The sequence below is a fragment of the Bactrocera neohumeralis genome, unplaced genomic scaffold (assembly GCF_024586455.1).
Source record: "Bactrocera neohumeralis isolate Rockhampton unplaced genomic scaffold, APGP_CSIRO_Bneo_wtdbg2-racon-allhic-juicebox.fasta_v2 ctg1219, whole genome shotgun sequence".
Taxonomy (NCBI): Eukaryota; Metazoa; Arthropoda; class Insecta; order Diptera; family Tephritidae; genus Bactrocera; species Bactrocera neohumeralis.
The window spans coordinates 23,248-37,213 of NW_026089661.1; the positions used below are offsets into that span (position 1 = coordinate 23,248).

Sequence of the window (13,966 nt, forward strand, 5' to 3'; positions counted from 1 at the left end):
CTTTTTTCTTTAAGAATAGATATACTTAATTTTATTCACAAATTTAATAACCATTTTGATTTCAATAAAATGTAAATTAAAATTGTTAAAATAAATTAAAGAAAATGCATTTATTATAGAAAAAGAAAAACTTAAACCAACGAAGAGATGTATATACATAAGTCAACATTACTAGGTAATGCCTAAGCTTCTCTTTGCAGGCAATATTTTTTATTTTTATACTCTCGCAACAAAGTTGCTAAGGAGAGTATTATAGTTTTGTTCACATAACGGTTGTTTGTAAGTCCTAAAACTAAAAGAGTCAGATATAGGGTTATATATACCAAAGTGATCAGGGTGACTAGTAGAGTTGAAATCCGGATGTCTGTCTGTCCGTCCGTCCGTCCGTGCAAGCTGTAACTTGAGTAAAAATTGAGATGTCATTATGAAACTTGGTACACGTATTTCTTGGCTCCATAAGAAGGTTAAGTTCTAAGATGGGCAAAATCGGCCCACTGCCACGCCCACAAAATGGCGAAAACCGAAAACCTATAAAGTGTCATAACTAAGCCATAAATAAAGATATTAAAGTGAAATTTGGCACAAAGGATCGCATTAGGTAGGGGCATATTTGGACGTAATTTTTTGGAACAGTGGGCGTGGCCCCGCCCCCTACTAAGTTTTTGTACATATCTCGGAAACTACTATAGCTTTGTCAATTTACAGTTCAAAAAAGGAAGAAATCGGATAATAACCACGCCCACCTCCCATACAAAGGTTATGTTGAAAATCACTAAAAGTGCGTTAACCTAACTTTTACGGAAAAAATGGCAGAAGGAAGCTGCATCCAGGCTTTTTTTAAACATTGAAAATGGGCGTGGCGTCGCTTATGGACCAAAAACCATATCTCAGGAACTACTCTACCGATTTCAATAAAATTCGGTATATACTATTTTCTTAACACCCTGATGACATGTACGAAATATGGGTGAAATCGGTTTACAACCACGCCTTCTTCCAATATAACGCTATTTTGAATTCCATCTGATGCCTTCTCTGTATAATATATACAATTAGGAACCGATGATGATAGCGGAATAAAACTTTACACAAATACGGTATTTGAAAAATATGTATAATGAAATCTCGATTATCACATTATCATGCGAGAGTATAAAATGTTCGGTGACACCCGAACGTAGCCCTTCCTTACTTGTTCTTCTTCCAATATGCATCTACACTTTCTTTAGTAAACAGGACTTAAAAAAATACAGAAATGGAAATATGGTTTTTTCGGCAACATCAATTTATTTTGTTCAAACTAGTCTCCTTCTGCTTCAATACAGCTTTGTGCACGGTCCAAAAGCATGTCGAACGAGTGTTTTAGCTCGTTGGCTGGTATGACCGCCAGTAAGCCGGTGCAAGCCTTTTGAATGGCCTCTACAACTGCATAACGCTTTCCTTTCATGGGCAAATGCGTTTTTCCGAAAAGGAAGAAGTCGCACGGTGATAACGTAGGGTGGTTAATGGTTAAAATGTGAATTTTGGTCAAATAATCGGTCACAAGCGTCGATCGATGAAACGGCGCATTATCGTGCAACAAACGCAACGAAGCTCATTTTCGCACCGATAACACAAACATATTGACACATAAAATGCAATAACTTCACTTCCAATCGATGAAATGCCATGAAATTATCACTGGACAATCGATAAAGATAGCATATTCTAAGGCACCAATCGACATATAGATGGCGCCGCCAGGAGGTTTACTTTGGAATGGACCGTGTATGTTAACTGGGCCTTATTAATATTTCATAAAAAACAGTTTTTTAGATTAAGAAAATTTTTAATAAAATATACTTACATTTCAATGAAAGTTTGTTCCCTCTCAACGGCTTTTTGAACGAATTTTATGATTTCATATGAAAAGAAATACATTTACGCTACGGAACATTTTCGAATATAGGAAATATTTCCTATGTGAAGTACACGATAAGAAAAACACAAAGTTTACAATAAGGCTAATTGACATGCTCTCCCATCTCTCTGATGCCAACACGACGGGTTTCAAGCACTGGTTTCTTGACTGTTTTCGATGTCATTAACAGAGAAAAATCTGCACTGAAAGCTTTGTGCTATTAAAATAATTTTGTTTGTTTTGAGCCGTGATTCCATTGAAAACAAAAAACTTCATATAAACCCTTTGTTAATTTTTTTTTTTCATAGTAAAAATCGACAGACAAATTTTTCGCACAAATACTAATTGGCATATGGAGATTAAACTTTACACGAACATAAAAAAGAATTACACCAAAAAAAATTTGTCGATTCTTCGTATTCAATGTTATTATAATCTCACTTATGTTAGGATCAGGAATTCTACCATTTATGCATGCTCTATGAAACTGTTATTTTTTCAAAAATTTGGTAAACAATATTTTGCTGTAGCTAAAATGAGTATGTGCCAATATACGTACATACATATTATATCGAAAACTACATGCTATATAACAGTGTTATGATTATTCAAACTACATGTCCTATTTTTCATGTTTCCTATTTCCAGTTGGAGTACTTCACCATTACCAAAAAGCCATGTCGCAGTACTACAGCTAACACATTATCTTCAGATGTTCCTCAAATACAAGATGTTTAAAGTAGACATAAAAGCTAAGCAGGTATTACCATACTCTTAAATTATATTATAGAAAACTTTTCAATACAGTGAAAATATTATAATAAAGGCGTTATTGCCGGAACAAGAATCCACGGGATTAGGATTTGAACTTGCGGTCTAACTTTAAAAACAGCCCGACTACTGCTCAACGATATGTTGAAAATGTTTGGAAACGTAGAGCGAAGAATGATTGACGGCGTTCTGTGAAATACTTCGTGGGAATATTTGTGAGTCATTGTGCACTCATCCCAAATTACGATTGAACTTTCACTTCAGCTATGCTTCTTTTTTTGTTATTCACTGTGTGTTAGGGCGGGTCGATTTAAAAATCGCCCATTGCTCTATGAAAATCATATTCTAGGGATTAAAATAAGATACTTTGCCGAAGGAACCATACCACTAAAACGAATTTTGATGTCCCCCAATTTGGGACGAACCTTTGGGTAGGGGCAAATTTTGAAAAATCCCACTTTGACCCATTTAGAGTGCTCCAATCGAGTCCAAATGTATGACCGACCCCCACTAACTTTGGACGGCCGATCCACCCATACCAGTGGCACACCCCCTGGAACTCCCCTGGGGGGTTCCCCATACAATCATTTCAAAAAATCACCATTTTTGGTGATTTACATGAAAAAATCAGCTAAATTGCTATGTTTTTTCTTTATTTTTATACTCTCGCAACAATGTTGCTAAGGAGAGTATTATAGTTTTGTTCACATAACGGTTGTTTGTAAGTCCTAAAACTAAAAGAGTCAGATATAGGGTTATATATACCAAGTGATCAGGGTGACGAGTAGAGTCGAAATCCGGATGTCTGTCTGTCCGTCCGTCCGTCTGTCCGTCCGTCTGTCCGTGCAAGCTGTAACTTGAGTAAAAATTGAGATATCATGATGAAACTTGGTACACGTATTCCTTGGCTCCATAAGAAGTTAAGTTCGAAGATGGGCAAAATCGGCCCACTGCCACGCCCACAAAATGGCGGAAACCGAAAACATATAAAGTGTCATAAGTAAGCCATAAATAAAGATATTAAAGTCAAATTTGGCACAAGGGATCGCATTAGGGAGGGGCATATTTGGACGTAATGTTTCTGGAAAAGTGGGCGTGGCCCCGCCCCCTACTAAGTTTTTTGTACATATCTCGGAAACCACTATAGCTATGTCAGCCAAACTCTACAGAGTCGTTTTCTTCAGGTATTTCCATATACAGTTCAAAAATGGAAGAAATCGGATAATAACCACGCCCACCTCCCATACAAAGGTTATGTTGAAAATCACTAAAAGTGCGTTAACCGACTAACAAAAAACGTCAGAAACACTAAATTTTACGGAAGAAATGGCAGAAGGAAGCTGCACCCAAGCGTTTTTTAAAAATTGAAAATGGGCGTGGCCTCGCCCACTTATGGACCAAAAACCATATCTCAGGAACTACTTGACCGATTTCAATGAAATTCGGTATATAATATTTTCTTAACAGCCTGATGACATGTACGAAATATGGGTGAAATCGGTTCACAACCACGCCTTCTTCCAATATAACGCTATTTTGAATTCCATCTGATGCCTTCTCTGTATAATACATGTATATGTACATTAGGAATCAACGATGATAGCGGAATAAAACTTTACAAAATTACGGTATTTGAAAAATATTTAAATGACGGATAATGAAATCTCGATTATCACTTTACCATGCGAGAGTATAAAATATTCGGTGACACCCGAACTTAGCCCTTCCTTACTTGTTATTTATTTATTTATAATAATATCTATTTTTTCTCTTAAGAAATTTATTTAGTCAGAACATATGTAAATGAAAAAAATTAATTTTCTCTGCGAAATTTCGATTTATCCATGATGAGAGGTTTCCCATGCTTATCTTTAATTTTAAAATCTTGCAAAAGAGCGGTTCCCAATGCTGATGCTACTCTGTCAGGCACACCAAATCTGTCACATACCAAGGCAAAGTTAAAACAATCGTATCTCTCTGTGTATTGTGAACTTGTGCTTCTATCCATATCTTCTTGAACCGGTGGCGGTGCGTATGTGGAATCATCGGGATCTTGGTATGTTGGCATTGATGACATAGACGTTGCTCCTTGCTCTTCAGTTTCCATCATAAATGCATTCATTGTTAGTCTTCTCTGATTATGTTGATCGTGCATGAACTCTTTGAGGCGCTCGAGAACCCAGCCGCATGCACATGGAGCTGCCTTCAAATCGCATTTACATGTTTATTAAATTTATTACATACACTTTTTTTCAGCATTATTTCCATACCAAGTTTTTCCCAAATTCCAATCAACTTATCTTGTACTTGAATAGTGAATGATTTATGGGAAAACTTTTTTTGTTCTGTTTTAGCACGTTCGCTTAAGTAAAAATAATATCTCAAGATATCCAGATGGGTTGGTAAATTAAGATCAGTCAAATCGGTAGACACACCAAAAACAGTAACATCATGCTTGGGTATATGACTCATTGGATTTTCGATAGTTGTTGATGTAGTTGCTTCATCTTGCGGTGTAGAGGATGGTGGATTCATTGTAAACTTTTTGAGTTAATAAGAATGAAATGGTAATTGTAAAGTAAGAGGCGTAGGGTTTCGGCTGTTAAATAGAACTCAGCTCTGGTTTTTGTTTTGTTTTTGTTTTTTGAAGAGATGTGGGGGGGAAATCTTCGAAAGACACCCTGGCGGGTAGTGTCGGATTCGCGTGATGCGCCTACCGACTAAAACCCCCCCACACTGGTTGCCAACCATATGGTTATGAACCTAGAAGATAAATTGCGGGAGAAGGAGGAAGATTCAGTTGCGAGCGGTGGTGGCCCTCAAAAGAATCTGACGCTAATAAGCGAAGCTCGAGGTTTTGGTTAGGTGGGAGCGGAAGGATTTGTCAGGATACATGGCCTTCTGAAACGGTCGGTTTTCTTGCACCTGAGAGTGGCAAGACAGTTGATGCTGGGGTTTGCGTGGGATGCAACTGACGCCCGGAGATTTGCAGCGTAAGAAATAGCTGCCGATTGAATGGAAGGGAGATTTGTTTCCACTAGGATCTGTTTGTTTCTAACATACCACGGGAAACTAAGGGCTGATCTGAGTAGACGCATGTATGTGGATTGAAGCCTGGACAGTTGTCTGGGTGAGGCAGAGCCCCAAATAGGGATGGCGTAGGAGCAGATGCTTCTAATGATGGCATTAAAAGCTCGCTTTTTGGTGCTTTGTGAAACCTTTTTATTGGTGAAAAAGGGTTTTAATGCGCCGAAGGCGCCATTGGCTTTACCTCGAACTGCTGTGATTTGTTTCGTCCAGGTTAGCCGCCTGTCGAAGACAACACCGAGGTATTTCGCGGAAGGGCTCCATTTGATGGGGAACCTATTTACCAAGATTTTTGGTGGAATGCGTTTCCTCCGTGAAAAGAATATTGCCTCTGATTTGGTTGTGTTGATGTCGAATCTCCACAACCAGTACCAGTCGAGGACGGTGGGGATGAATTTATTGAGGGCGGATGTGCTGAAGTTAATTGTACGGGAGGCGTACAAGAAGGCGACATCATCCGCATATTGTGCTGTGAGGATTTTCTCCTCGGCTGGGATGTCGTAACAATAAATGTTGAACAGCACTGGGGAGAGTTTGGACCCCTGAGGAACTCCCGCCGTGATCGGGTGAGCTTCGGAGAGCTCACCATTCACCCTAGCAGTGATTTGCCGGTCAGACATAAAGGATTTAACTAAGCCAATGAGGTATTGTGGGAAATTTAGTTTTATAAGCTTGTAAATAAGCCCATCATGCCAGACCCGATCGAATGCTTGTTTACAGTCAAGCAGGAGCATAGGGATGTGTCTTCCTTTGTTGAGGTTGTTAGCGACAAATTCGGAGACCCGCAGAAGTTGGTGTGCGGTGCCGTGTTGCTTTCGAAACCCATGTTGGAAGTCGGGAAGAATTTTCTTTTCCGAAACAAATTTCTCCAGTCGGGAAAGAATTATGCTTTCGGCTACTTTGCTGAGGGTGCAGAGTAGGCTGATGGGGCGATGGTTTGCCGGATCGCTTAGAGGTTTTCCCTGTTTGGGAAGAAAGACGACTGTGGCGGCTTTCCAGGCCGGGGGAAAATATTGGAAGCGCATCATCGCGTTTATGATGTTGTTTAGGGCAACAAGGTGTTTCCGCGGTAAGATTTTCAAGACGCCGTTACCGATACTGTCGTGGCCTGGAGCTTTCCGGTTTTTGAGGGAGCGGATAGCCTCGGAGACTTCTTTGGGGGAGGTGGGCTGAAACTCGACCGTCTGGAAGGTTGTGCTCCGGACAGTTGCTGACACTTCTTCGTGAAAAGAAGCGAATTTTTGGAGGCTTGGAAAGGGGGAGCATTGGTTTTATAGGGATTGAGCAAATTTGTCCTTGTCTTGTGGATAAGAGATCCCGTCTTTAATTAGGGCGGGGAGGTGAAGTTCACGATTTCTTAAGGATCTGATTACCTTCCAGCAACTTTTAGGGTGCTGTTCGGCTTCAGCGATGTAGGAGTTGAAGTCTTCAGAACTTCTTTGGAGGAGGAGAACCTTTAATTCCCTTTGAGTGGAATTTAAAGTTTGGCGTAGCCGGGGGAGTCTGTGCTTTTGCCAGAGTTTGCGGATTTTGTTTTTCCTGGCGATGAGTGCTCGGATACGTAGGGGAAGATTATTTGGGTTTGTGGTAGCTTCTATTGAGGAGGTGGCTGAGATTATTGAGCTTTGGATTTCCTCCGTTAGACTTGCGACCGCCTTATCAAGATCAGCTATGGAGTTGATTTGGGTGCAAGTGAAAGCGGAAGTTTCCAACAAGAATTTCAGGTGGAGGAAATCGGTTTTGATTTTTAACCGAGGGGAAAGTAGAGGGCGATTCGCGAGCTCCAGGTAGACCGGGGAGTGGTCTGAACTGAGCTCCGGGAGAGTCCAGGGATCTCTGTTGAGGGTCACGTTTTTTGTGAGGAATAAGTCCAGGGTGCTTGCTTGGAACCTGGGATTTGTAGGGTGGTAGGTCGGTTCGGAGGGAGCTTCGATGTTGAAGATGTTGTGTTGGAGAAACATTCTCCAAAGGGTTAATCCATTAGTATTATTCATAGAACGATTCCAAATCCTATATTTAGAATTGAAATCGCCTGCGATAATGGTAGGGGTGGAGGAGTTGAAGAGGGATGAAATGTTGAGAGGGCTTTTGTCAGGAGGGATATAGAGAGTGATGATCCTGTGCCTGTGTGAATTGAGAAATACATCAATTCCTACAGCCTCGAGTGTTGAGGGGCCAGTGTTGGCAGCTAGGTGGTGGATAGAGTTCTTCACACAGATGGCGACACCGCCCCCTTTGGAATCTGGGCGGTCGTTTCTGTAGATTGTGAAGTTCGGGATATAAAGGGATTTTTTGGAGTTTCGGTGATGCAAACGACATCAATGGATTTGTCTTCTATTAGCTGGATCAGTTCGATCCTTTTGGAAGTGCAAAGCCCGTTGGCGTTCCAGTTTAGGATTATCAGGCCACGGTTAGTTCCTGAAGACGGTGGACAGGAAGTCCCGAAAAAGCTTCTCTAAGTGAGCAATATTTGGGACAGGATTGGGCGTTGTGTTTTTGGTTGCGTTTTTGGCAACCTCTGCGTATGAGCGAGTGGGCCCTTGTGCTCGTGGTTGGGGTTGAGATGGTGGTGTGGTCTGTGCCGCGGGGCGAGTAGCTCTTTGTGGGAGAGCATTGGTAGTCTTTTGGGCCTTTTTTGGAGGGCCGGGTTGGTGTTTTTGGGGGGCTTTAGGGCAACCCCGATAGGTGGCGCGATGAGGGCCCTTGCAGTGAATGCAGGTGGGCTTCGCGTTTTTCTGCTCTTTGAGAGCGCAGGATGCCGTGGCATGGGAGCGACCGCAGAAGGCGCAGGCCCATGGAGCGTGGCAGTAGTTTGCCGTGTGGGCGAAATTCAGACATCGGAGGCATTGCGGTATGACTTTGGATTTCCGCTTTGCCTCTACTCTGACGCTGAGGCCAGCGATTGCTTTCAGGTCAAAAATCGCCTTCACTGAGGAGTGCGAAGGGTCAAGGTTGACCGTAATCAGGGGCCATATTTTTGTGCCCCTTCGCATGCGGTGAATGCTCTTCACCGCAGAATTTTTCATCCTCAATTCATTGAGGATGGTTTCGTCATCGAGGTATTCGAAGACGCCTCTGATCACGACAATCAGGTCCTTGTCTTGATGGAGCTGATTTGTGGTATATGGGATTTCGTGCCTTTCCAGGGCAGAAGTGAGCTCCCGAAATCAGTCAACGGTTTCGGGGTACACGATGATGGCTTCAGATACCACTTTAGCCGATCTGATTTTTATGTCTGCTTTGCGCAGACCGGAGCTCACCTTCTCCCACGATTCCTTCTTGAGGATTCGAATGGGAGGAGGGTTTTTCTCCTTAGTGGGGGGGTTAGATCCTCACTTTCATCGGAGAAGGATGACGAAAGGAAATCGTCAATTACGACGGTTTCAGGGGGGGATGTGGTGCGGCGCCGCTTTGGGATTTCCCGTTTGGGTTCTTCCCGTTTGGGATTTTCCCGTTTGGGTTTTTTCCGGCGGCGAACTTCGATGAATACGGTGTCATCGGGGGGATCGATGCTCATTTGAGCGATTTCGGGAGAGGTGGTAGCGTCGTTAGTATTTTCGTTGTTGTTGGTGTTGGAGTTGTCGTTGGGATTGGAGTTGGTGGTGATGGAGGAGTTTTGGTGGTTGAGTATATGCTCTACTCTGAGCAGATACTCGCGGAGGTCCTTAACAAGGGCGGCAAGCTCGACCTCGCTAAGAGACGCAGGGTTTGGGAAAATCATCGCTGAGTTGTGACAACTCGCAATGTTTTTTTCTTTCAAAGTTTTATAAATTGTTTATAATATAGTGTCACAATATTTTCACTATTTTTTCCACTGCACTTCACTAATCACTGCACTGTTCGTGTTTGTATAATAGATTATAGCTATGCAGGCCTATGTGCGGCCTTGCAAAGCTTTTATGTTTATATTTGCCTGCGCTACTACACGTCTGTACTCGTTGCTGTCTGCTATTAGACTGTGTCAGCTCTGGTTGCCCAGAGCTCCTTTATTTATAGCATTCCTTATCCTTATTTACGTATGCACCACATGCTGAGTGCATACACACATCTTAACACTAATCTACTGTACATACCGACAGTATGTACACATATCTTAAGCATAAGTGTTTTCAAGGGCAAACACAATTGTCTATTGTTAGTTTAAGATCATTTGCGATCTTCAGGGCAAACATAATTGTTTCTTGTCTATTGTTAGTTTAGGATCATTTGCGATCTCAAGGGCAAACACAATTATCTATTGTTAGTTTAAGATCATCACTTAAATAAATTTTTTTTATTTACATATGTTCTGACTAAATAAATTTCTTAAGAGAAAAAATAGATATTAATATAAATAAATAAATAAAAATAAAGAAAAAACATAGCATACATTGATTTTTTCATGTAAATCACCAAAAATGGTGATTTTTTGAAATGATTGTATGGGGAACCCCCCAGGGGAGTTCAAGGGGGTGTGCCACTGGCATGGGTGGATCAGCCGTCTAAAGTTAGTGGGGGTCGGTCATACATTTGGACTAGATTGGAGCACTCTAAATGGGTCAAAGTGGGATTTTTCAAAATTTGCCCCCAACCAAAGGTTCGACCCAAATTGGGGGACATCAAAATTCGTTTCAGAGGTATGGTTCCTTCGGCAAAGTATCTTATTTTGATCCCTAGAATATGATTTTCATAGAGCAACGGGCGATTTTTTTGCCTCCCCACAAATCGACCCGGCCTACTGTGAGTGTTTTGTTATGAAGCTATAGCAGCAACTTGAGTGGTGATTGTGTGTTCGCCCACCGTCTGTCAAAGTACGCAAATGCCTATGTAACTACCAAATCGATTTTTGGTATTATATGTTTTGTTTTTGTCCATAGCGGCAATGTACTTAATCCAGTCGATCTTACACCGCCACTGTTAGAATCTTACAGATACTTACAGCGTCTTATAATAATGGGTTGTCAAAAAAGTCTTGCAGTATTTTTATTGCATTTTTTTTTATTGAAATTGAAATGAATTTTTGATGACTCATGCCCAGCTCTTGACCCATGCTACGGTTGCTACTATGCCGGTCTCTTTCGACCAATTCAGCGATTTTATCGCAATTTTCGACGACAGGCCTTCCGGAGCGTATCTCATTTTCGACCACCTCTACACCAGAATGAAAACGTTGAAACCATCGTTGTGCGGTGGAAATGGAAACTGTATCAGATTCATAAACTGCAGAAATTTTATTGGCGGCTTGAGATGCATTTTTGCATTTATCGTAGTAGGAGTAGTACTGTAAAATATGCCGTATTTTCTCTTTATTTTGCTCCATGTTTGCGACGCTTTAACTCACGAACGACTTAAAAGAAAAGACAATCAATCAAACACGTCTTAGCGCGTGAATTGAGCTTTCCAAAAAGGTATAGTATTACCCGATTCGACGAATAAAACTAGAACTACGCGCTTTCAGCGCCAACTAGCGAAAATACCGCAAAACTTTTTTATAATAAACAGATAGGTTATACTGGCTTTCACGCAATGCCTAGATGTAGTGACCGTTAGTAATGGCAGATGGAGGCACAGTTTAATTTGAGTTGAAATATTCGTCTGTATTTGTCCAACTATAAATTGAGATGCAAATTTACCTATCTTTTAAGTTGGATTAAACTGTCACCACAATTTCATATATCAGCAACTATTTGACCCATTTGAATGAAATTGGGCTGAAAAGTTTAAACAAATTATGAGACTTCAATGATTTTTGTAGGTTGGTCCTTCATTTGTACACTTGGATATAAAATCGTCGATTTTGGGACATATTGACATTCTGCAAACTGTAACACCGATTGAACCACTTGTACAAAAAGTGTCTCATAGGTTCTACGCACGACGGGGTCTCGGACCTATGGTAAAGTTAATGATTTTCGCTGAAAGTGTTATGGTAATATATACATATTTATTTATTTTTTGTTGTATTAATGATCATTAAAACTCTTTTTTTAATTTATTTATAGTTTCAAAGAGACATGTTTATCTGGAACCACAAAGTATTTCGGAACACACCAATACTAGTTAAAGAAGATATTGCCATAAAAAAGTTTCGAATGTGGTTCTCTCAATTTTATACTGAAAACAGTATCTCATTTATTGACGCGCGAAAACTATTGGATTGGTAACATGTGTATATGTGTTTTTACTAAACGTAGAAAATAAATATTTTTACAATTCAGAACAAATGAAGTGTTATGATAAATATGTAAATGAAGATTAAAATGAAATGATAAAATACTTTATACATTTATTAACGTAGAGAACAATATTTTATTTTAAACCATCTCGGAATACTATAAATAAGTTTTTTTTAGTGACCCAAACATGTTGGTATCGTTCTTGTATTTTGGAATTCCTTTCAAAACTAGCTTGAAAAAGTTTACCATTTAGCACTAAGGTTTCTTCCGCTTATTGCGGTCATTGCCGTCAGGTACAGAGGTGGTGTCGCTTTTGTCTTTTTTCAGCTTTTGTTGCCCTTATCATACTTGGCGGTGAGCGAATAATTTTGTCACAAAATCTTTGACTGACTGATATCTATTAGTGGAATGATTGGTCTTTAGCTAAGGATTAATATTAAATTTTTTTCTGCATATGGGTACTAATTTTGAACTCTTTGTTAGAATCACCGCATATCTTGTCGTTGAAGTCAGGACTGACGGCATCAACTTTTAATATTGTACTTAAAAAAAAAAATTTTTGCCAGTCCGTTGTGAAAAATAAAGCCCCAATGCTTCCAATGACTTCCTGTGTGACTAAGAAAGAAAAATTTCGATAACTTCTTCTATAGTGACTTCAATGTTATGATGTGTGCGCTGCAATGTAGGCCTGACATCAATCTATCTTAAAGAATGTTCGTCCTCATGCGGCGAAGCGTTGAGAGCACGCATTCGTCACAATAAGTGTGCAGAATATGCGAAAAAAGAATTACATATGGGGTAAAGATCTACATCGCAGTTCTTCAACTTAAGCTTAAAGAAATGCTAGAAATGGTAAAAAAGAAATTCGAAAACGAGTTTAATGTTGTTCCTATAATTAATATAATAATTATTGCAAAAACTTTTGATTTAAATGTCTGTTTCTGATTGGAGAGCTTTTCATTGTTATTTTTTATGTTAAGATTCTTAATATAGTACATCTATTAGAACAAATTTTCTTTTTGCTATGTACATTCATGTGTTGCATATTAAACAGCAAACAATAACAAATCTTCAACACTTGCACAATGCACTAATAAAAGTGACAGCGAGTATATACAAGACTGTCTATTTCGCTTTGAACGCCATCTGCACCTATTTCATTGCACTAAACAGCTTATAGAGTAGCGGTATAATTTAAAAGCACCGTTCATTGAAATAACAAATCGTACCAAGTACAAAGAATGAATGAAGACATAAAATGATATCAATATAAACTAACATCATATTTTTATGAATGAGAATACTGATTTCTTCATTAATTAAATTCCTCTAAAACCACCACACTGTCCGATACTTCCTACTCTGTTTCCCCTCTTTCTTTTTCTGCTAAACAAATAGAAACCAGCATTTCACTGTCTGAATTCGAGTTCGTTGCATCTACCGTTAAGGGTAAGTCCCCGGTCAAAAAGTCTCAAGCTCCGATTGGTAAAGCTTTATAACAAAATTTTCAATACTGGTGTCTATCCCAACCACACAAATCCTCCGATGAACTTGCTAACTATAGGCCTTCCATGTATGGGCAAAATTTTGGAAGAGATCGTGGCTAACCGCTTGATGTGGTATGCTCAGCGAAACAAGTTCATATCACCGAATGAAGTCGTCTACAAAAAAGGTCAAGGCACGTTAGATGCTTTAATCCAACTAGACTACTTCATTACTAACGCTTTGTCCAGCAAAAACCACGTGTCCGTACTATCTCTGGACTTTCACAGAGCTTTCGACAAAATTGGAGCCCATATTATTATTCGACAACTTAGAAAATGGAAAATAGGCCAGAATATGATACGTTTTATTACTAACTTTCTTCAACACTCCCGCTTTCTAATGGTACGCCGCAAGGCTCACCTCTCTCAGCCCTCCTTTTTATCATTGCTTTCGATGATATTAGTAGGATGATAAAAAATTACATAGGAGTTGAGCATCAGATCTATGTTGACGATGTCCTAATCTACACAAAAGTCTCTGACGTTAATTTAGCTCAATCCTTATTTAC

The 13,966-nt window shown here is 39.9% G+C and overlaps 1 protein-coding gene across 1 annotated transcript; it reads left to right on the forward strand.

Moving 5' to 3' along the window:
* The first annotated feature begins 2,531 nt into the window (after window positions 1-2,531).
* Window positions 2,532-12,001, forward strand: LOC126766441 (cholesterol 7-desaturase nvd). The gene is made up of 3 exons (XM_050484220.1): window positions 2,532-2,660; window positions 11,493-11,666; window positions 11,740-12,001. Exons 1-3 carry the CDS (start codon window positions 2,532-2,534, stop codon window positions 11,899-11,901), a joined length of 465 nt encoding a protein of 154 aa, XP_050340177.1. The 3' UTR covers window positions 11,902-12,001.
* Window positions 12,002-13,966: the final 1,965 nt, after the last annotated feature.

Bases quoted from the DNA above. Each gene is read 5' to 3' on its own strand.
- LOC126766441 (XM_050484220.1), top strand. From the start codon at position 2,532: ATGTTTCCTATTTCCAGTTGGAGTACTTCACCATTACCAAAAAGCCAT. The intron at 2,661-11,492 runs GTATTACCATAC...TGATTTTTGTAG, and splicing joins TAGACATAAAAGCTAAGCAG to GTTGGTCCTTCATTTGTACA. The intron at 11,667-11,739 runs GTAATATATACA...ATTTATTTATAG, and splicing joins TTTTCGCTGAAAGTGTTATG to TTTCAAAGAGACATGTTTAT.